This window comes from Diorhabda carinulata, chromosome 4 (genome assembly GCF_026250575.1).
Source record: "Diorhabda carinulata isolate Delta chromosome 4, icDioCari1.1, whole genome shotgun sequence".
Taxonomy (NCBI): domain Eukaryota; kingdom Metazoa; phylum Arthropoda; class Insecta; order Coleoptera; family Chrysomelidae; genus Diorhabda; species Diorhabda carinulata.
Genome location: NC_079463.1, coordinates 22181669 through 22204422, shown reverse-complemented (window position 1 = coordinate 22204422; position 22754 = coordinate 22181669). Strand labels below are relative to the sequence as shown.

General features: G+C 30.8%; 4 protein-coding genes across 5 annotated transcripts; 2 read left to right on the top strand and 2 right to left on the bottom strand.

Moving 5' to 3' along the window:
- Positions 1 to 333: 333 nt before the first annotated feature.
- LOC130892898 (uncharacterized) lies at positions 334 to 22584 on the bottom strand. Of its 2 annotated transcripts, none has more exons than XM_057798588.1 (3): positions 20991 to 22584; positions 2249 to 2495; positions 334 to 1512 (listed from the first exon to the last, which is right to left on the bottom strand). In XM_057798588.1, the coding sequence occupies exons 2-3, from the start codon at positions 2438 to 2440 to the stop codon at positions 376 to 378; spliced, it is 1329 nt and encodes a 442-aa protein (XP_057654571.1). In that variant the 5' UTR covers positions 2441 to 2495; positions 20991 to 22584; the 3' UTR covers positions 334 to 375. The 2 variants fall into 2 exon arrangements, with proteins under 2 accessions (XP_057654571.1, XP_057654570.1); XM_057798587.1 differs by lacking the exon at positions 20991 to 22584 and adding an exon at positions 15767 to 15996.
- On the top strand, positions 4234 to 7693 carry LOC130892899 (uncharacterized). The gene is made up of 2 exons (XM_057798589.1): positions 4234 to 4786; positions 4842 to 7693. The coding sequence occupies exon 2, from the start codon at positions 5865 to 5867 to the stop codon at positions 6738 to 6740; it is 876 nt and encodes a 291-aa protein (XP_057654572.1). The 5' UTR covers positions 4234 to 4786; positions 4842 to 5864; the 3' UTR covers positions 6741 to 7693.
- LOC130892897 (UDP-glucosyltransferase 2-like) lies at positions 10262 to 12689 on the bottom strand. The gene is made up of 4 exons (XM_057798586.1): positions 12383 to 12689; positions 10964 to 11770; positions 10689 to 10908; positions 10262 to 10561 (listed from the first exon to the last, which is right to left on the bottom strand). Exons 1-4 carry the CDS (start codon positions 12618 to 12620, stop codon positions 10279 to 10281), a joined length of 1548 nt encoding a protein of 515 aa, XP_057654569.1. The 5' UTR covers positions 12621 to 12689; the 3' UTR covers positions 10262 to 10278.
- Positions 21593 to 22672, top strand: LOC130892900 (uncharacterized). The gene is made up of 5 exons (XM_057798590.1): positions 21593 to 21705; positions 21779 to 21863; positions 21965 to 22064; positions 22274 to 22390; positions 22515 to 22672. Exons 1-5 carry the CDS (start codon positions 21638 to 21640, stop codon positions 22622 to 22624), a joined length of 480 nt encoding a protein of 159 aa, XP_057654573.1. The 5' UTR covers positions 21593 to 21637; the 3' UTR covers positions 22625 to 22672.
- Positions 22673 to 22754: the final 82 nt, after the last annotated feature.

The window sequence follows — 22754 nt, the reverse complement described above, 5'->3', positions numbered from 1 at the left end:
AGTTAGTTCAACAATATTTTTTCTATGATCTAAGATTTCGAAGTTTCTAATCAACTCTGGATCGATTATAAGTCTCTTCTGTATTGATTTAAGCATCCTCAGGGTATTTTTGGGAACCGAGCTCCAAATGTACGATCAATACTCCAAATATAAACGATTTTAGAACTTGTAGAGGATCAGAAGCTGTTGGGGGGTATGGAGCTTTATTGTCTTAACGTTTTTGTGAATCTGCCTTAGCTAATACGACCACGTGACTATATTACTTCAAACCCCAACAATTTGTAGTGTTATTCTAATCAATGGAATCGAAATTTTCAAAAAAAAAGGCGTAGCTAGTTTTAAAATTTTATTTATTTTGTTTTGAGATTATTTTTTTTATCGATCAATTTTCAACAATTGGAGCTTATGGCTAGTTATGAAATGATATAAATATTCCGAAAAAAATATCGAAATTGAAACCCCAACGGCTATTCCATATAAAAAAAATAATTTACCAAAATCAAATAAACTCATAGGTTCGAACCGAATGGTTTTTTCGTATCGTTTCATCATCGCCAAATTAACTTTGTCTAAATCTTTATAAATTTTATCAACGAATCCGTTTTCTTTGATTATCATTAAATATTCATTGAATTTATCGTATACAGGATGTCCCATTTTGAAGAAATAATTCAAGAAAACGGTATTCACTTTGAAATCTCTCATGATATAAATCAGTGGCGTGCCGTATTCGTTTATATACGTTCGAGGTATTATAAATTTTAAATACTTTTCTAATTTAACTGTAGCGAAATTTTTCTCGAAGGCAGTTTTGTTTAGACAAGTAGAATCAACACTACAAAAAATACTGTTTTCTGCTAAATATTTTTCGTAGAAATTAACGGATCTAATCATAGTTCTTTTAGCTACGGCGTGTAATCCGACATTTAATTTTTTGTTTACTATATCTTCGATTGTGCCGTATACTTGTCTCGAATGTTCGTTAACGCTGGAATTGAATAATTTACTTTTATAACAGTTGCTTATTATCATAGTGAAAAATAAAATTCCAGTGAAGAGAATTTTGAGCGATGTGGTATTGGGTCTTTTAAAAGTCGGGACTTCTAATAACGAACGAAATATTATAAAACCGATTTCTAGTTTAGTATACTTCCGATCTAATTTCAAAATATTTATAATGTAATGAAATTGCAATCCTAGAATAATCAGGATTAGAAATATAACGATCCATAAATGCGTGGTGAAAATACGAAAAATCGACAACCTCTCGACGTCTTCTAATAAATATGGTACAGCGAAATACGAACTATCTTCTAGAGGTGAAAAAGTTTGTTCGAAATAACCCATTTCCGTACCTTCTGGTACTACTACTCCAGCGAACATATCGTAAGGTCCTTCTAATAATATTTTCCACATTCCCGTGAAATTATCATTTATAATAGATCCTTCAATTTGTGTTTTGTATGTATAAATGACGTTTATCTGTAGTTTTTTGTATATCATATTAATTATCTAAAAAAAAAGAAGTTTTTTATACAACTTGAATCAACTTTATATTATCTGTTTGCTTCGCCCTTTTTTCCACTTTATTTTTTGAATTTTCGTGTTGTATTTTCATCTTTTCATTCGGTTCTATGATAATGTAGATTACTCTAATGTATTAATAAAGTTTTTCTGAATATACGTTAAAGTTAGACAAGTATTTGATCATCACGCATTGCTCGTTACGATCTATTTTGATATTGAAATATAACTCGCAATGTTTTGTTATAATAAATCATTGTTTTGATTTAAAAATAAGCCAGGAGCTGTTCAAATGGACCGAGGTATTTTATTAAAATATATAATTGTTTTCAGAGACTGTCTTTTCCAAAAACAGTCAATTTTCTTTAAAGACTGATTTTTATGAAGACTAATCGTCAATTGTGGTTGGAGACTGTTTCTTTTTTACTAAAATAAACAATGAATTGTCTTTAGAGACTGTCTTTTCAAAAAACAAACAATCAATTGTCATTAAAGACAGTTTTTTATAAAAACTAATCGTCAATCGTCGTTAGAGACTGTTTCTTAACAGAAACAAATCGTAATTTGTACTTAGAGAATATCTTTTGGAAAAACAAAACGTCATTTATATTATTCAGAGAGAGAGAGAGAGATGGCGTACCTAGCGACATCTATCGGAACTTTTTTGAACAAGTTTTTTTTTTATAGAAGAGAATCTACAATACATTGACGTTGGGAAAATTACCTCGTTGCTTATTCCAATCTTTTCGTCATTAGATAAATAGGGTGGATAAAGTTGAGCGAAAACTTTTATTTTTTCAAATACTCTGCGTTTGAATCGTTTTCGTTGAATAATTTGATCAGTTTCTAATAGTTTGTTGCAATTTGCCAAATATACGTATTTCGGGGTATTTTCTTTATCGTAAGTATATTCCATAATATCAAAATTTTTGGTATCCACGTTGATAAATATTACGTTGTAGATATAGTACCTGGAAAATAAATGATTTGATACTGTACATACTTCTTTGTACGTCTATTGAACATTTTAAAATTAAATGTCGAGGCAATTTTGGCCTAGCAATGCTGCTTTATTTGACAATCCATTTGACAGATTGTTTAATTTGATTTGACATTTCATTATGGATAGATTGAATGTGAATTTTTTTAACAACTGTACAGGAGAGCAATGAGGAAGATTACAGGTGTTGTCTCTTTTCATTTTAAGAAATATTTTACGAAAAGATGTTGATTTGAAAGCTTTCAAGCCAAACGTTCGTCGTAACCGCCGCCAATACAGCGACAGAGCTGAAAATTTTGTTCTTTGATCGAATCGGTGAATAAATAATCAGAATGTTTGCATTCATACGAACTTGGTTTTCATAAACCACGTCTACCTGTCGAGTATGTCTTGCAAATTTTGCTCTAGGTGGATAGGTCGGAAAGCATCTGTCCTGGTTGGAACTTCAGAAGCATCTTCAGAACAAATCTTGAGCTGCATCACTAGTTTTCTTTGGTTAAGTGAAACTAAAAGAGTTGGTCATACCACATAATAAATTGGTCATCAAGATCGTGTGATTTAACCCCAAAAAATCATTTTCTTCGAGGTTATGCAAAGTTGTTAATAAACCAGAATTGATATATCAGATTGCACCACATAAAAATTTCTGTTTAATAAAGCTCGTTTTATTGATGGCAAAAATAGATTTGAAACTATTGAAATTGGTAAAAAATAGTCTAAATGAACCAAAAAACTTATTCCTTACAACCTATTTCAATTAATTTTGAAACTAGGTAAGTTTAAGTCGATTTATCATGATGATTCTTAACAGTTTAAGTAATTTCTTTGGAAACAAATTATGTTTAGTTGTAATGAATTGGTATTACCTATGCAAAATTTCCAAAATTTCTATATCCTGTTTATAGATTTTCAAAATAAAAGTAGATTTTACGTCCAATTGGTTGGACATGTATAAAAATTTGAACAAATCTTCGGCGTTTCCATCGATGTTTACCAAATAAAACAGTTTCGCAGTTTTGTATTGTTTGTTTATAAAAAATGAATAATTTTTTAATTGATAGTTGTAATATACGCGATGTCCTATTATTTCTTTGATATTATCATTGTTAATAGAAACAACAACTTCTTGTTGTTTGGAATAATCAGCTACAAGATTTTTAACGCAAACATCCGATGTTTTAACGTTATTTTCGACAATTTTTTGTAATAGTGAACATTCCATTAAAGTAAAAATACTTAGAAATATTATCAACATTTTGGATTAACTGCTTATCATACCACGTATTACTTTATATAAAAATTCTAGCTGTAAATATTTTATGTAAAAACGAATCTTTTTTTTAAATAATGAACAATTAGTGGAGTGGAAATTTATCAACTTAATAGAAGTATATTTGTTATGAATGCATCAACCAACTCATTATTTTCAGAAAATAATTCTTTTGAAAACACTTTTTTACGTTAATATTTAATTAGATCTATTTAGGCAGGAAATAACAGGAAAAAACATCGATTTAAAATTTCCATATAATCAGTACAACATTAAATATGAAGTTTTTTACCAATTTCGTAGTCAAATTTTTTTAACTGCAATTCGTTTATAAAAATAAGTATTTACGTGATTGGAATCAAGCTCTAACTAAATATTATTCACCAACAGTTTTTTTTTTACTTTTTTACAAATCATTCAATAAATCGTGTTTCCAACATATTGTATTTACTCATCAACTTGATTTTCTATGATTAATACTTTCTGTATCGAAATTTTATGTATGTATGTAAATGTACTAGTACATTTTTGAATTTACCGCGTAATTTTTTTATTGGCTCCTAGATGGCGTTACTCTCATGATATTGTCATGCGCAGTTAGAGAAGAGACGCTTTCGATTGTTTTGGACGCCATTGTGTCTTCTACCTTCGACCTGAAAAGTCGCATATACTTTTCTTGGCAAGTTTTCCATGTTATTCTATTGTTTTCTAATCTATTATATTCAGATCATGGATTTTGTTCCTCTCTGGAATTCCCGCTCTTTTCCAGTGGATAAATCCACTGCCATATCATGGGCTCATGCTCAAGGGCTGCTTCCAAGTAGCAAAAAATGCCGCAGCCACCGTGTTGAAATATAGATTAACTCTTCGCAACATGGCTGCGGCCATTTTTATTGCAACAAATGCAGAGCAGCTGGATGACCTGCTACTGTTAGCGTGTCCAAAGATACTGGGTTCCATGATTCGCGCCTCTCTCTGGAAAACAATATCAGGTGAGTCTAATTATATTGTTTTAATTCGTTTCTATTGAACACTCATGTTTTGTAGGCTTCTTTATGGATTTGCACACAATGAGACCTATGACCGCGTTACCTTGGAATGCATGGACTTCTCATTGCCGCCAAATCAACGTACAACTCCAAGCCATTCGTCGCCAATACACTGATTTCCGCCGCTGCACATACGGGTATTTAAACAATCTGAGCGGCCATAAGTCCATTTTGCAAAATGCAATACCAAACTACCTAAACCGCTGGTTGAAGTAGATGACTAGTCTATGAATTATACCTGACCCCTTTCATTATTCTACCATGCAGGGAGCATCGCCAAGGCCATTCTGATTTCGACCGTCTTGGGGATACATGTGATTGTTTTAAGCGTTATTGTGAATTTGTCAACTTTAGCTGTAAATATTTTTGTTTGGACTTTTAATATTGAAAAAGTAGTGATGGATTTGGATATTGCAGGTAAATACTTACAAGTTTTGATAAAAATCAAATATTTTTATTTTAGTTTTATGGTAAGGGTTCGATTTTTAAGAAGTTATGCATATTACAACATTTTTTTTGTTTTTATTTTTGTTTAATATTATACATGTTATGGTATCAAATTAGATCACGCTATATTTTTCCATTCAGTAAAAAGTTTAGAGCTTTAAGAATTGGCAAATCAAAAAATTTGCCGCGGAAAAGCGCGGATAAGCACTATTAATATTATTTTTTATAAGATCTTCATCGCTTTCTTGCAATAATTTTGTGTTTATATGCTCGATGTGTTTAGGAAGAATTTACTTTTTTAAAAGCTTAAAACTAATATTTAGGATATTTATTATATAGACTAAGTGTTTGAAGACATTTTTGCGTGTTTTTAGTAAAAATTAAACAAATATAAAAACCTTAGGGATGTTTTCATACATTTGTTGTTAAAAAATTGGTTTTCTAAGCCGTGTGAAAATATCTGTAAAAAACATTATTAAGATATTGGTGCAGTTTTAAATTATATGTTTTTGTTTAAGTTTCACCTAGTTCTTCGGGGGTAAGAGATGTCATCCGAAAATATTTATTTGAATGGATGCAGAGACTGAATATACCTAATTTGGAAAAAAAACTTAATGGTTTGAAAGAACAATTTTTGTTAGGTAAAAGTTATACTGAAGAGCAAATTAATAACTTCAAGCGCACTTTTGCTTATTTTAAAACCCAAGTGAAACAAAGGTGGTTGAAATCCCACAAAAAGGAGGATATTTTTATCAAGTACAACCGGACGTGGCTAGAAGGAACCATTCAAATTACTGTAGCTGGGCAAAGCCGACCAGGCCGACCGCTCAAGTCATTTGGAGAATCTAGTGAGCGCACCGAAAGAAGAAAAACCGAGGAGATTCGGTCGACATTAGATAAGGAAGTTATTGTTCATGCTGCTCAGACTGAATTGAGAATATCTGGACAGAGAGACGCTTCAGAAATATTAAAGCAAATTACCTGCACTACTCCAAAACGTGCAACTAAGTACAAAAAAGCATTTTGTGACTCTAAAACTAAAGAGGTAGAGTCACTTACTGTAACAAAGGCTTTAGCTATGTTTGTTGATGCAGACTTAACTCGTCGACAATACGAAAGCATTAGAGTCACCAACAAAAAGTTTTTTCCATGTTATTCCCTTTTACAAAAGGCAAAACAGATGTGTTATCCACCTTCGGAAGAAATTAGAGTAACAGCTAAATGTGTCGAGTGTAATTTACAGCCTTTAATTGATCTGACCATTAAGCGCTTATCTATGTACCTGGAAGGAATCCTAATTAGCATAAAAGAAGAAGAGAGGGACAATCTAAAAATTATTTGTAAACGGGATTGTGACGGCTCCCAACAATCCCAATACAAACAAAAATTTGAAAATGATTCCGATTCGAATTCAAATGTGTTTCATCCCCAAGGTACTGCAGACCTATAAGATTCCGATTTCAGAAAGAAAGTGTCGATGTTACGCTAGAAGAAATTGAGTACGTAAAAAAATCTGCGCAGTCACTAAACCCAACAGAAGTTGACTTAAATGGACAAAAGTTTTTGGTTAAGCACTTCTTTATCACGACAATGGTAGACGGCAAAGTTTGCAACGCGGCCACTGGCACTAAATCTACAAGCAAATGCTATTTATGTGGAGCGACATCCAAGGAATTTAATAACTTGGATGTTCGAAAAGAAGTTAGTCCTGAGACTACAGAGTTTGGGTGTTTGGGTTGTCAGTTTTACATGCAAGGATTCGTTTTTTTGAAAGCATTCTTCACTTAGCATATAAATTGCCAGTAAAAAAGTACCGCGAAAGAAAATCTGAAGCTGAAAAATGTCTAGAAAAGGAAAAGAAACTAGAAATCCAAGCTAGATTTCGCAGGGAAACAGGGTTACTGGTTGATATGTCAAAATCAAATTTTGGCAACACAAATGATGGCAACACGAGCAGAAAATTTTTTGATGACCCAAAGCTAGCCTCTGAAATAACTGGAATTAGTTATGATCTGATCTATAGGTTAAAAGTTATTTTAGAGACTATTTCAAGTGGGTATAAAATCGACACAGACAAATATGACCATTACGCAATGGATACTGCTCGATTGTATGTAAGTTTATACCCTTGGCACCCAATGACGCCAACCATGCACAAAATACTTATTCATGGTGCAAAAATAATAAAAGACGCATTGCTGCCCATTGGACAGCTTTCTGAAGTGGCTGCGGAAGCGCGAAACAAACATTTTAGAACATACCGTCAAGATTTTGCTCGAAAATTTTCCAGGGAAAACTGCAATAGGGATATTTATAATCGGTTGCTTCTAAGTTCAGATCCCCTTCTTACCAGCATGAGAAAAATTAAAAAAAGAAAATTGGGTTCCTTTTTACCCGAAACCGTTAGTTCAATTGTAGCCGAGAAGCCAAATGAAAATGAAGATTCTTCAAGCAGTGAAGAAGAAAATATTTTCGATGACTAAAAATGTTTTTGTTATTTGATTTTAATAAATATGCTCAAATAACACATTTAAGAGTTTTTTTTATATATTAATATCATTTAGAATCAATAGAAGCAAAAATATATTTTTGACCGTGTAGATCGTTCAAATACCCGTATGTGCGCTGATTACTTTTTCTGTTTCTGTTCGTGTTAATTTTCATGGAATAATAAATATAATGAAATTAATTCCCATGTTATTTATTTATTCGTAAAATAAGGTTAGGTTAAGTTACTTAGATTTTCTGATCTTACAGATTTCCATTTATAAATTAAAGTAGCGGGGGTTTCGGAGGGCGGCAGCCCCCCCATTACTCATATAATTCATCTCGGGTTTATCCTAGTATGATATAAATGGACAAGGAAAGGTGGCAGCACTATCATGGCTAAGTAAAATGTTCGATTTTGTTCTTTCCGCATATGCTTTACATATATGTTTAATATCCTATAACTTTTTATAGGGGCGTTTCCGCATGATGTCACCTATGTACATGTATTCCCCAGTGGACGCTATGTCGAAATATATAGACGACTCCCAAAAATACTTGTATTTCTAAATCCAAGTCTGACCCGATTAAAAAATTAACATTCGTACGAAATAATTCTTTTTGTCAGTAAATTCCATTTTGAAATGTATTTTTTGAAATGACGTTTGAATGACAGGAAATAAAAAAAAAAGAAATGTCAATAAATTTTTTTGGACTTTTTTCTTGTTAACAAGCAACCACTAAAAAAATAAAAAAGAAGATAATATTGACGGTCCAATAATCGAGGCCGGAAGAAGAAGAAATTACAACCGATTTTTTTGTTTGGTTATATTGTCAGTTAAATATTGTATTTTATGCGCTCGAAATGAACGCTACAGTTATTAAACACGAACCATGTGATGTTTTTGAATTACCAAACAATGTAGAATGTGGTTTAAGTTTTACCAAAGTCAAATGTGAAGGCTACAACAGTAATTTAAAACTTCAACAAACAACATTCTCAGGACGCGATGCAAATAATGAACTGAAAGCTGAGTCTAGTTATACTGATATTGAAAATCTAGATGTAATTGAACCAAAAATTTGGCAATATGCATTAAATAGAGATCTACAACGACATTTGTTGTTCCACACAGGAGAAAAACCCTATAAATGTGACGATTGTCCTGCTATCCCATACCGGGGAAAAACGATTTGTACGCATTACGTACCAATCCAGGGCATTGAAATTTTCCTACATATACAGGGTTTATCAAAATATTCGATATTTCTTATGCTGAGGTGTATTGCTCGCAATAAAATGATTTCGAAATTACCATATAGGCAACGACGATTTTTTATTATTTGTTGTCTCCCTATGGAAGCCAGTCTTCTTTAATTACGAGAGTTGTATGAGAAGTTTCTGACTTTTACTTGGAGATGAATGTATGGTAGCTAAATTCGTGGTGATATACGCGCATTCAAGATGATCAAAAATTAGCGATATCATCGAAAAAGTTCACCAAATGGTGCTGGATAATCATTGTATTAAGTTTAGAGAGATAAAAGAGACTATTGGTATATATACTGGAAAATTATGTTTACGCAAGCAATCAGTCGAGTTTTTTTCGTCGATTTAAGACTGTATATGAAATATGGATCCACCGCTATACTTTTGAAACGAAAAAACAATCAAAACATACGATCGCAAAGATTGAACTTTCTCAGAAAAAGGCTAAAACGTTTCCATTGGTCGGAAAAGTGAGGCGACTGATTTTTGGAATAGTCATTGTTTGATTAGGCATTCACTGTATTCGACCGATCTGATTCACAGATATTTTCATCAGACGAAGTCGCTATCTTCTACGTGAACGTCTGTTTCGAGTAGAAGAGAAGCGAAAGATTGCGTTACTAAGTGTATAGACTTTTATTTTGAAAAAAATTGCTTCCGAAACTTTTTATAAAACTCTCGTAATATAGGTTTCTCGAAATGTGTTGATATACTAGATTGTGTTGTTGATATTGAATTCGTTTTGGTGCAGGTATCGCTATACAAGTGTTGAAGGAAAAACAAATTACTGGATCGAAATTTTACTTTTTTCAGGTGGTGTTTTCGATTATTTTAATTCGGGAGTTACTCCTAACAAATAAACCGCTACAGATATTATAAAATAGTATTTTTAGAAAATATTATAAACTTGTCATTTTGTTAATATCGTAAATACTCACAGCAGTGTTGCCACGTCTCAAAGTAACTATGAAATGAAAAGTTTGTTTAAAATTTGATACATCGCGTATAGTATGAGAAAAAATGTTTTTTTCTTATATTTATATCATTGTAAATAGATCGAAATACCATTTTAGATTAAAAAAAAACGTTCTTAACCTAATTTATACCCTTATTTATGTTGTTTTCATCGAAATTAATTTCAGATAATAATTCAACTCATTTCAATATTTTATTATGTTTTTTTTTCAATCCATATCACCAAATAACGTATCTAATTAACGAAATACGAATTTTATTTATCTTTTTTATCATTAATATTCGTTACAGTCATTCTCTTGATAACATATTTTAATAAATTATTTATTAATAAAATAAACGTTGAAATTATAATAAATATAAGTAAAAATACATCTAATTGATACAATTGGTACCATTTGAGATCCATAGCGGGCGATCTTAAATGGAAAGCGCCTCTATGACGAACGACGTATTCGCACCAAAAGACTGCCTCATCCAATGCTTTCGTAGGCTGGTCTCGCATTATAGCTGAACGTTGTTTAGCTACGTCTCTATATCTAAAAATATGTTTCATAATAATAGAAATCTCTATACTTTTTAACATTTTTTGTTTACGAAAAAAAAAAAGAAGAAGAATATGAAATCAAATCAAGTAAGTAATGAGTTATAACATGGATGAATTACTTTGGATTATTTAATATTTCATTCAATGCCCATTCGAAAGCTTTTTCTTCTAAATCGTTATAATTTATTTTTAACGCGTATCCTATTTCAGCAGCCAATTCAATATTTCTTCCTTGATCGTAAAACACGGGTATTCCCAAAATCGGGACTCCGTAATAAAGACTTTCGGTGATTCCCAATAAACCACCGTGTGATATAAACGCAACAACGTTAGGATGATCTGAAACGTAAAAAAATAATACTATGGAGTGAGATATATATTTATAGTTACTCACTTAGAACATCAGATTGTGGAATCCACTTGAATATTTGCACATTATCGGGTATATCTCTGAGATCCTCTTCGAATTTCCATAAAACTTTTTGTCGTATTTTCGAAAACGCGTTCAATACGATATTTTTTTTATCCAATGCGAAATTTGAACTTTTTATCATTGATCCCATGGAAAATATTACGACGCCTTCAGTGGCGTTATCCAAAAAGTCTTTTATGGGTTTAGGTAACGGTTGTGGTTGCGGTATGGTGTAACCACCAATTTCTTTGACATTTTGTTGTAAAGGTACCGGTCCAAATACACCAAGATGAGAAGCTACTAATAATAAACTGGTATTGTATAAGATTTTTTTCAAATCCGGAGCATCGGGGACCAGTTGTTTCAAGTATCCGGCTTGTTCTGGTATTTGTACAAAATTCATATAAAATTCTCCCAAAATTTCCGCATACAGGTTCTCCATTCTTTCCCATAGGCTCATTTTGGAATTTGTATCGAATTGAAATAAATTGGTGATGTAAGAACTCGGCGCTGGATTCGAGAATATGTAATTAGAATGAAACGAGACTGGACCCGCTGAAATCATTATCAAAGGAGCGCCGAATTTATAAGCGAAAAACGTCATGAATTCGAAGTAAAAATTTTCACTTATCACCAGATCAAAAGTCTCGTTAGATTTGACTAGTTTGTGAATATTCTCGTTTTTTAATAAACCCGTTGCCAACAGATTTTCAAAATAACTCACTCCTTTATAACATCTGTAGAATGAAAATTTTTGCTGTTGGGTTATCGATGACATATCATAGAATTCTACAACGAAAAATAATTTAATTTCAAATTACAAACTACTCAAATTACTAGAAATGATTTTCTGTTACGACGTTTTTGATTTTGGGGAAGAAGATTGTTGTCTTATTTGGATCCCAAATTTGTCAAGTTTAGGACTTTGTGGTTACTTTAGACTGATCTCAGGAAGCTGAATAGATAGAGGAAATTTATAAGGTATTTGGGGGGGAGGGTTAGTTTAACTTAATCAAATTAAATTTCATAATAAGCCTTCAAATACGATAATTCAGTCAATTTATACGTTAATTATTTTCGCTATTAATTTATGGTACTTACATTATTTTATAAAATGGAAATATTGTTTTCTGGAAGCTACTTCGAAGTATTATAAGTTAGTAGACAAATAATTAATTGTATTATTAAAATAAACGTGATATGAAAAAATTCTCATGTTGTTTTAATGATCCCGATGATGAAGATCCTACCTTGAAATGACATAATTCCAAAATAAAAAAGTGCTAGGCTGGAAAGTGGATAAAGGAAATCATTAACGAGAACTAGCAGAAAATTGTGGTACAGTTAGTTAAGGTAGAAGTTAATATACACGTTTAATAATTAAAAATTTGTATAACTTACTGAGAAGGTTGCTTTTTATGCTTTCCACTGAAATATCTTTCAAGTTTTTAATCGGTTTTTCTTGAGGAAAACAATTTATGAAGCTGACTTGGTGTCCTCGATCGGCTAATTCTTTCATTAACCTGAATCCAAGTGTGAAATGACTTTGTCCACATATTGGAAATATTCCCAATATTTTGTATGTTTCAGTTATAGAAAAAACGTACAAAATTACAACATACGAACAAACGTGTCTCATTTTGTTACAATTTGCAATGATAACGTCGGGTTTTTGTTAAACCGGAATTTTTACTATGAATGTTTATCAGTTATTAAAACAGGAAAAGAATATTTTAAATTATTATTTAGTTGTAATTAGCGGTAGGTTCGTTGATATGTTATTTTGAAAAAAAAAACAAATTAATTGTCTTTTCTTTATTAAAAATTCTGTACAATCAAATAACCTTAAAACTTATTGTATATCACCATCAATTCAATAATATAAATAATTAAAAATCTCGTTTTGTTTCAATTTCAATTTATACGAGGGTTGCTATTTAAGTTTTGAAATAAATAAAAACACATATTTAAAATTGTTTTTCAATACATTCTTCCATGAGTTTGAACCAATTGTAGAAATATTTTCTCAATTCCGATTGAGGTACTTCCAAAACATGTTATTTGAACTTCTTCTGATGTAGAAAAACTTCGATTTCTCAATTTATTTTTGATCTGCGGGATTAAGAAGAAATCATTGAGTGCCAAACAAGGGTTTTACAGCGGATGGCCCATTAATTCGACGTTTTGACTGTTCAAAAACGTTTTTATTTGAACGGAAACAACTTTTTTTGGATTTGGCTCGTCTTGAAAAAGCCATACAGTCGTTTTTGTTTGTTTCTGTCTTATATTCATGGATTTGTCGCCTGGCACAACACATAGATGTCTTTCGAAGCACTTCGATTGGGATGACCCATCAATTCGATGTTTTGACTGTTCAAAAACGTTTTTATTTGAACTGATATATAAGAGCTGTAAGAGTTTTCTTGGTGGAGAATGATTCGTCATGGTTTTCCTAATGTTTTCGAAGCAACTAAATACCATTCAGAATCGACAGTTTTACTTTGCTCTAATGGAACGGTGATATTAGATCCAGTTTTTCCAAAAAAAAAACAGGCGATCATTAACTTCGAAGTCGATTGATTTTTAAATTCGAGTTTATGTGCAAATATCTATGATTCGTCGCTTGTCACGATCTTGTAGACGTTTTCCGAAACACCACGTTCGATTTTTTTTGTGATATCCAACCAATTGATGTTGATGCAATATTGAATGTATGCGAGTGGAACTAATGTCCAAGTATGCCTCAATCTCATGGTACGCTGATTATGAATGAAATTAATCCTGTAGGAAAGTGCCACCCCGATTGGAAAACCAGCGAAATTGATCGGCATATGTCGTAATTCATAGAAAATCATCGTACAAAAATTGATTGATATAAACGCTTCCCATAACCGTTCCAAGTACGGTCCTGACTAGTAGGTTGGAACAAACCAAATGTTAACAATGTGTTTTAATTAAAACTTTTCACCTTATTGCTTATTCCAGTGTATTTATCGTTATGAACGTATGGCGGATAAATCCCAGCTAAAACTCGAACATTTTCAAATTTCCTTTTACTGAACTTTGGTTTCGAGATTTCATTCGATTTTAACAACTTGTCGCAATTTCCCAAATGTGTATAATGCAATTTATTTTCTTTTGTTTGTGTGTATTGCATATTTTTTAAATTATCTGTATCTAATCGAATGAATATAACATTTTGTATATAAAATCTGAAAATAACATCATAAAAATGTTTACGAATTCGATATTTCTAATTGAAATAAATATTAATAAGGTTATAAATACTTTTTGTTTCTGTTAAATCATGTGAACTTTCTAAAACTACAAGAAATGTTTGTTGTAGAATCATTTTGTCTCAGTAAAAGACTGTAATTGAAATTAACGACAAAACTATATCGACGAGAAATAACCAATGATACGATACCTTGAACAAAACTTTCGTTAACCTCAAAACATCGAAATAAGTGACTACAACTTCTTAGGTATCGTTTAGACTAGAAAACTCACCAGTAACTTTCAAATAAGTCAGAAAATAACTTACAAACGAGATTTATCTATTTACAGCTATGCGATTTATTCTTTTTGGATTTATGAAGAGGTGTTTGGCTGTTTTCTTTGGTTTCTTGCAGAAATTATAAATTTCTTTGATGCTGGTAATTCATTTGAAAGTCCACTGAGCATACCAGCAACTCTTGTAGTTGATAAAATAAGAATGAAATCGATTGTTATAGAACTGCGATCTTTTTGAAATCTTCTTTATGACCATGATTGACGGCTTTTTCAGAAATCTATAGAAGGTTAGGGTCCTATGGAAAGAGTTGTGCTTTTTGAACTGTTTCCAAGTACCAAAATGATCAATTCTGATGTTTACTATCAACAACTAATGATATTGGATAAAAGAAATCAAAGAAAAATGTCAAATCGGAAACTATCAATGATCTATCATGAAACTGAAAGATCTTACACATCTTTGGCGACTCGTAGCTAACTATTGAAGCTTGGTTGTTCTGGCTCCATCAGATTACCATTTATTTCGATGTTTGGACAATTCTTTGAATGGTTAAACTTTCACAAATAACGATGACCTTCAATCGCACCTGGTTTAGTTTTTTGCTGATAAGGAGCAGTAATTTTATAAACGCGGTATTATGAAGCTGAAAGAAGATGTCAAAAAAAGTAATTGAGGAAGATGGAAGTAAGCTTCAGTTCTAATCCTCAAATGTTCCAGAAATTCCTTCGGAAACATTCAAACTTTGGCCGTTTTCAGTACTACTACGTGAAGTTGTGAAAAATTGGTTAGGGAAATTTTGCTCTAGGTGGATAGGTCGGAAAGCATCTGTCGTGATTGGATCAAGCATCTTCAGAACAAATCCTGAGCTGCATCACTAGTTTTCTTTGGTTAAGTTGAACAGTATATAAAACTAAAAGAGTTGGTCATACCGGATAACAAACTGGTCACCAAGATTGTGTGATTTAGCGCCAAAAAATCATTTTCTTTGAGATTATGCAAAGTTGTTAATAAACCAGAATTGATATATCAGATTGCACCAAATAAAAATTTCTGTTCAATAAAGCTCGTTTTATTGATGGCAAAAATAGATTTGAAACTATTGAAGATGGTAAAAAATGATCTAAATGAACCCAAAAAACTTATTCCTTACAACCTATTTCAATTAATTTTGAAACTAGGTAAGTTTAAGTCGATTTATCATGATGATTCTTAACAGCTTAAGTAATTTCTTTGGAAACAAATTATGTTTAATTGTAATGAATTGGTATTACCTGTGCAAAATTTCCAAAATTTCTATATCCTGTTTATAGATTTTCAAAATAAAAGTAGATTTTACGTCCAATTGGTTGGACATGTATAAAAATTTGAACAAATTTTCGGCGTTTCCATCGATGTTTACCAAATAAAACAGCTTCGCAGTTTTGTGTTGTTTGTTTATAAAAAATGAATAATTTTTTAATCTTTTTTTTAAATAATGAACAATTAGTGGATTGGAAATTTATCAACTTAATAGATGTATATTTGTTATAAATGCATCAACCAACTCATTATTTTCAGAAAATAATTATTTTGAAAACACTTTTTTACGTTAATATTTAATTAGATCTATTTAGGCAGGAAATAATAGGAAAAAACATCGATTAAAAATTTCCATATAATCAGTGCAACCTTAAATATGAAGTTTTTTACCAATTTCGTAGTCAAATTTTTTTAACTGCAATTCGTTTATAAAAATAAGTATTTACGTGATTGGAATCAAGTTCTATCTAAATATTATTCACCAACAGTTTTTTATTTTTTTACAAATCATTCAATAAGTTGTATTTCCAAAATCGTATTTGTTAAAAATAATACTTTTCTGGTTTGTGTTTAATAATATAGGTGTTAGTTTTTTTACTTTCTGGCCTACTGTTAAGATATATGAAAAAGAAGAAGTCAGTTGTGAGAATCATAGAGAATTATCGAGAATTATTCATCATTAAGGTTAAGATGATATAGTAATAAGATTTGCATTGTACATGGAGTTGATAAATAAAAGTGTATAAGAAGAAAGAGTATAAGTTAATTATTTAAAAAAAACAACAGGTTATGGGCCCAGGTGATTCTGTGGATAATTAAAATATAAAGAAAATGGCTAATTCACAAATAAAAAATATTTATAACATAGAACTATTGAATGGTGAAAATTATTACTCATGGAAATTTAGAGTGAAAATATTACTAGAAGAAAAAGATGTGGCAGAATGGATAGAAAAAGAATTTGTGGAATCAGATTATACAGTGGAAAAAGACAAAAAGGAAGCTATGAAAAAAGATAAGTTATGTAAGTCATTGATAATACAATGTTTGGATGATAAGCAATTAGAATTTGTAACGGAGAACAATACAGCCTATGGTATGTGGCAAGCTTTAGGAGATATTTATGAAAAAAAAAGGATTACCCGGGCAAATGATGCTAAGAAGAATGTTAATGTCATTAAAATTAAAAGAGAATGAAGATTTGGAAGGTTATTTGACAGAATTTGATGATCTTGTTAGGAAGATAAGAGCTACAGGAGCTGTTATGAGTGATGAGGACATTGTATGTATGTTAATGATGGGGATGCCTCCAAGTTTTGAAACAGTTATAACAATATTAGAGAATATGGATCCTAAAGTGTTAACAATAGATTTCGTCAAAAGAAAATTTAGAAGTGAAGTAGAAAGAAGAAAAGCATTAAAATCTGAACAATCAACTTATGAACAAAAATCAGCAGTATTTAATACTACAAATACTAGAAAAATAGTGTGTTTCCGGTGTCATAAGGAAGGACATATGCAAAAAGACTGTAAAGAAAGTGTACCAGGGCAATCAAATTCAAGAGTTGTGCAAGGTGGTTTTACAAGAGGTAGTTTCAGAGGAAATTATAGAGGTGGTTATAGTAGAGGAGGTTTTCGAGGATATGCAACTCCAAGTAGAGGTTTCACTCGAGGTAGAAGTTATCATACAAACTACAGAAATCAGGGAAATCATGTAGAGGTGAACAAGAAACAAAGTTCCGAAGATCAGGAAGAGCAAGATGGAATATGTTTTTTGATGAATGGTAATGAAAGTAAGATTGTAAGTAACGATAATATCTCATTCTATATAGATTCAGGCTGTACAGATCATTTAGTAAATAATAACAAATATTTTTATGAATATTTAGAATTAAAAACACCAATTAACATAGCAGTAGCAAAGAATAATGAATATTTGAGGGCAATAGGTATTGGAAATATTAAAGTTTTGAGTAAAATAAATGGAAAGATCATTGAATGCATAATAAAAAATGTTTTTTACGTTCCAAATTTAAGGAAGAATTTATTATCAGTAAAAAGATTAGAAATGTCTAATGTATCTGTAATTTTTGAGGGTGGTCAGGTTAGTTTATATAATGAAAATAAATTGATAGGAGTAGGATTTAGAAACAGGCTTTATGAGATTATTTTTGAGTATAAGATAGAAAATCGATGTTTTATGATTGAAAATGATGACAATGAATCAATGATGTGGCATAAAAGATTAGGGCATATGTGTAATGCAAATTTAAAGTTATTAGTTGATAAAAGAATGGTAAAAGGTTTGGAAAATGTAAATGTAAATAAAATTGATTTTTGTGAAGCCTGTGTAAAAGGTAAAATGACAAAACTTAGATTTGAAACAAGATCACATGCAAAAAGATTATTAGAGATTGTTCATACTGATGTTGTTGGACCAATAACGCCACTAAGTCACGATGGGGGTAAATATTTTGTTACATTTGTGGATGATTTTTCTAATTTTTGTACAGTGTATATCATAAAAGGTAAAGATGAGGTGTTTAAGTGTTTTGAAGAATATGTAAATATGGTACAATCAAAATTTAACATAAAATTGGCAGTGCTAAGATGTGACAATGGAGGGGAGTATATTTCCAAAGATATAAAAGATTTATGTAAATCAAATGGAACTGTTTTAGATTATACAATACCATATACGCCACAGCAGAATGGTAAGGCTGAGAGGTTTAATAGAAGTTTGTTGGAAAAGGCAAGAACAATGATAGAAGAAGCCAACCTGCCAAAAACATTTTGGAATGAGAGCATTAGAGTAGCTGCTTATATTTTAAATCGTAGCCCTAGCAAACATTTAGAAAATGTTACACCAGCAGAATTGTGGTATGGTAAAAAACCTGATATAAAAAATATTAAGATATTTGGATGTACAGCATATGCTCATATACAAAAACAATTTAGAGAAAAGTTTGATCCAGTTTCTGAAAAAATGATTTTTATAGGATATACAAATACAGGTTACAGATTGTGGAGTATAAAAGGAAAAAGGGTGATAGTAGCACGAGATGTTATATTTAATGAAACTGATTTTATTTATAAAATAAAAAAAAGCAAGTATTGAAATAAATAATAGAGAACAAAACAGTTTAGAAGAAGAACAAATAGATAAAGAAGAAGAAAACGTTGAAATAGAATCCGAAGAAGATGAGAGTAATGATGAAGCTCATAAAAGAAAAAATTTTGAAAGAATAAAAAGGAAAGTCAAAATTCCAGAAAAATATAATGATTATGAATTATATATGGCATTTGATGCAGTATCATTTGTAGAAAAAGTACCAGAGACAGTGGAGGAAATAGATAATAGAAGTGACAAAAATATGTGGATACAGGCTATGAAAAGGGAAATTGATTCAATTGAGAAAAATGAGACATGGAATGAAGTAGAGAAACCGGAAAAAGCAGAAATTTTGACAGCTAAATGGGTATTTGCTAAGAAACCATTAGAAACAATAATGGAAGACAGATACAAAGCGAGATTAGTTGTACGAGGATGTGGACAGAGAAATACTTATGATTATGATGATATATATTCACCTGTGGCAAAAATGACAACAATAAGGACTCTTCTAACAGTGAGCAATCAATATGGATATTATATAAAACAACTTGATGTGAAAACGGCATTTCTAAATGGAGATTTAAAAGAAGAAATATATGTTTATGCGCCAGAGAGGGTAAATTGTAAACCAGGATGTGTTTTAAAATTGAATAAAGCTCTTTATGGCTTAAAACAAGCTGCAAAATGCTGGAACATAAAAATAAATACATATTTATTAAATTTAGGTTTTACAAGATCAGAAACTGATTATTGTCTATATACAAAAGTTGATGAAGATAAACAAATTATGTATTTATTACTCTATGTGGATGATATCATATTAGCAGGGCAAAAATTAAATAAAATTGAAATTTGTAAAAATGATTTAATGAGATGTTTTGATATAAAAGATAAAGGAGATTTAAAGAATTTTCTAGGACTTGAAGTAAATTATATTAAAGAAGAAGGAATCTTGGAATTAAGTCAAAGAAGATATTTACTTGGAATATTAGAAAGATTTAATTTTGATAATTGCAATCCCACAGCAACACCTATAGATCCAAAGTTTAATATTTTTGAAAATAAAGATGATGAATGCACACTACCAGTAAGACAATTAATTGGATGTTTAATGTATCTGATGCTTGGAACAAGACCAGATATCAGTTACTCAGTAAATTATTTAAGTAGATTTCAAGATAAAAATAATAGTTTGGTGTGGACAGGATTAAAAAGAATTTTAAGATATTTAAAAGGAACAGTTGATATGCATTTAAAATTTGAAAGAAAAAATAATGAAAGTTTGTTTGAGTGTTATGTGGATTCTGATTGGGGAAGTGAAGTGGTAGATAGAAAATCAGTGTCAGGATATTTAATTAAATTATTTGGTAATATAGTGATGTGGGTAACAAGAAAACAAAATTGTGTGACTCTTTCAAGCTCAGAAGCTGAGTTAGTGGCATTATGTTCCGCAGTACAAGATTGCTTATGGTTTAAGAAATTATTGTTTGATATGAAAGTCAATATTCAAAATTTTAAAATATATGAGGACAATCAAGGATGTATAGCTTTGATAAAAAATCCCGAAAATAACAAACGTGTAGAACATATAGATATAAAATACAACTTTGTGTGTGACATTTTAAATACAAAGAAAATGGAATTAACTTTTATTGGAACTAAAAATCAAGTAGCAGACATTTTAACAAAGGGGCTCCACAAAAGACAGTTTTATAAGAATAGAGATTATTTAAATTTATGTTAAGATATTTTGTTTATTATTAATGTTAATAAAAGAAAAATCAAAATATAATATTTGAAATTTCATAGAAAAGTATTAAGAGAGGGTGTTAAAAATAATACTTTTCTGGTTTGTGTTTAATAATATAGGTGTTAGTTTTTTTACTTTCTGGCCTACTGTTAAGATATATGAAAAAGAAGAAGTCAGTTAGTGAGAATCATAGAGAATTATCGAGAATTATTCATCATTAAGGTTAAGATGATATAGTAATAAGATTTGCATTGTACATGGAGTTGATAAATAAAAGTGTATAAGAAGAAAGAGTATAAGTTAATTATTTAAAAAAAACAACAGTATTTACTCATCAATTTAGTCTTATACAACAGCAATACCAACGCTTCTTTAACTTCTCGATGCCGGGTTTGTAGAAGGATAGGATTTGTCTTTTGTCTCAAAATAACAATTTCTTGGAATACACGTGGTTGGCGGATTTGGCTGTTGCGACCAGTAGTCTCCTTTCATCAATAACAGACATAATCTCAATTTTAGTCGCCATCTTGTATTGCGATATCCCATAAATATGATCGAATTTGAATTTCTACAATTAATACTTTCTGTATCGAAATTCATTATGCTTGAGGACCGGTTGACCACTTAGTAAGTCGCATCTTGATCATGTCTCCAGGTTGCTCACAGCCGTTAAATCGTGGCTACGCTTCCAAATTGGCGACTTTGCCTACTCGTCGCTATGGCGTCTCGGTGAGGTTGGGCTCAAGAATCATATACTTGAACCTCCCTTATGAATCACTTTGTCTATTGGTGAAAATTCGTTGGCGAAGACATCATAATATAGTGATATATATTTGATCGGTTTTTGAGTATTTTTTTCGTGTTGTCACTAATTCCGATTGGTTAGAAAGTTGTAAAATACTCTAAATGCCATGTCAACAATCTCAATTAGAAGTTAAATTGACGTTAAGGAATTTTGTGAAAAAATTAAAGTAGGAAATGGCTCAAGCGTTCATTACCACAGCGAAAAATACTTATAGATGGAATGTACAAGAAAAAACAAAACCGTGAGTGAAAATTTATATATAATTCTAGTCACTTCGACGAAGAAAACTTTCTATATAGAGAATTGTTTTTTAGTATAAAACAAGAAAAGTATTACGACGAATGTTACGGAAAAAATGTTGAATGGTTAACAGAAAAAGATTTGGGAGGAAAAATAACAGTAAGAATATAAATTCAAATCTTATTTTAAATGGAAATCGATCGTATTTCCTTTCCCAATATGTCGCAATTTCTTCTGCAACGCCGTATCTTCCGTTACAGGAACATTTCGAAGAAATTGAAAAAGCAGTCAAAGAACTCCAAGCGAAACGAATGTCGTTAACTACTTATAGAACAGATTATTGCAAAGATTGGAAAAAAGGTAAATATCGAAGAAAATGCATCAAATATATCGTTTGAAACGATAGAAGCATAAATTTTCTTCAAAATATATCAACAGTGGTTTTGTCAAATTACGAGATACTTATTTATTGGACATCCTGTATGTATCACCCTGAAGTCGATGATTGTTTTTAGTGAATTAGTTTGGGCACTTTCTACCCGTTGTAGATAATAAATACTTTTCATTAGTTATAGATTCAGAGAGTAAAGAAGATATTGTTGAAAATGAGTTAGCAAAACATTTTGAACAATTGTATGAAGAAAAAAAAACTCGCAAAATTTTACCGACTATCGAAAGTCAAAGAAGTAAGTCGATAATCTGAATAATATTTAACCACGTTAATAAATTTTATTATTTTTGTTTACCCAGTTGAATGATAACGCTTTTAAGGAAATAAATGACATTTTTTCACACGTAAACTCATTTTAGTATTGGGATTTTTGGCATCTTCAAGAATGTACACGCCAATTACCACTTATCAAAACGATTATGGTAGACTAGGTTATGAACGTCTTCCCAAAATTCTAACTAAAACATAATTAAATAGATGAATAAAATATTTTTAAATAAACGTCACTTTTTGAGCACACTGTATGTTACTTTACAACACTTCTATAATATATAATGCGAAAGAAACCAAACATAGTTGTATAATTTACCCTCACGGAA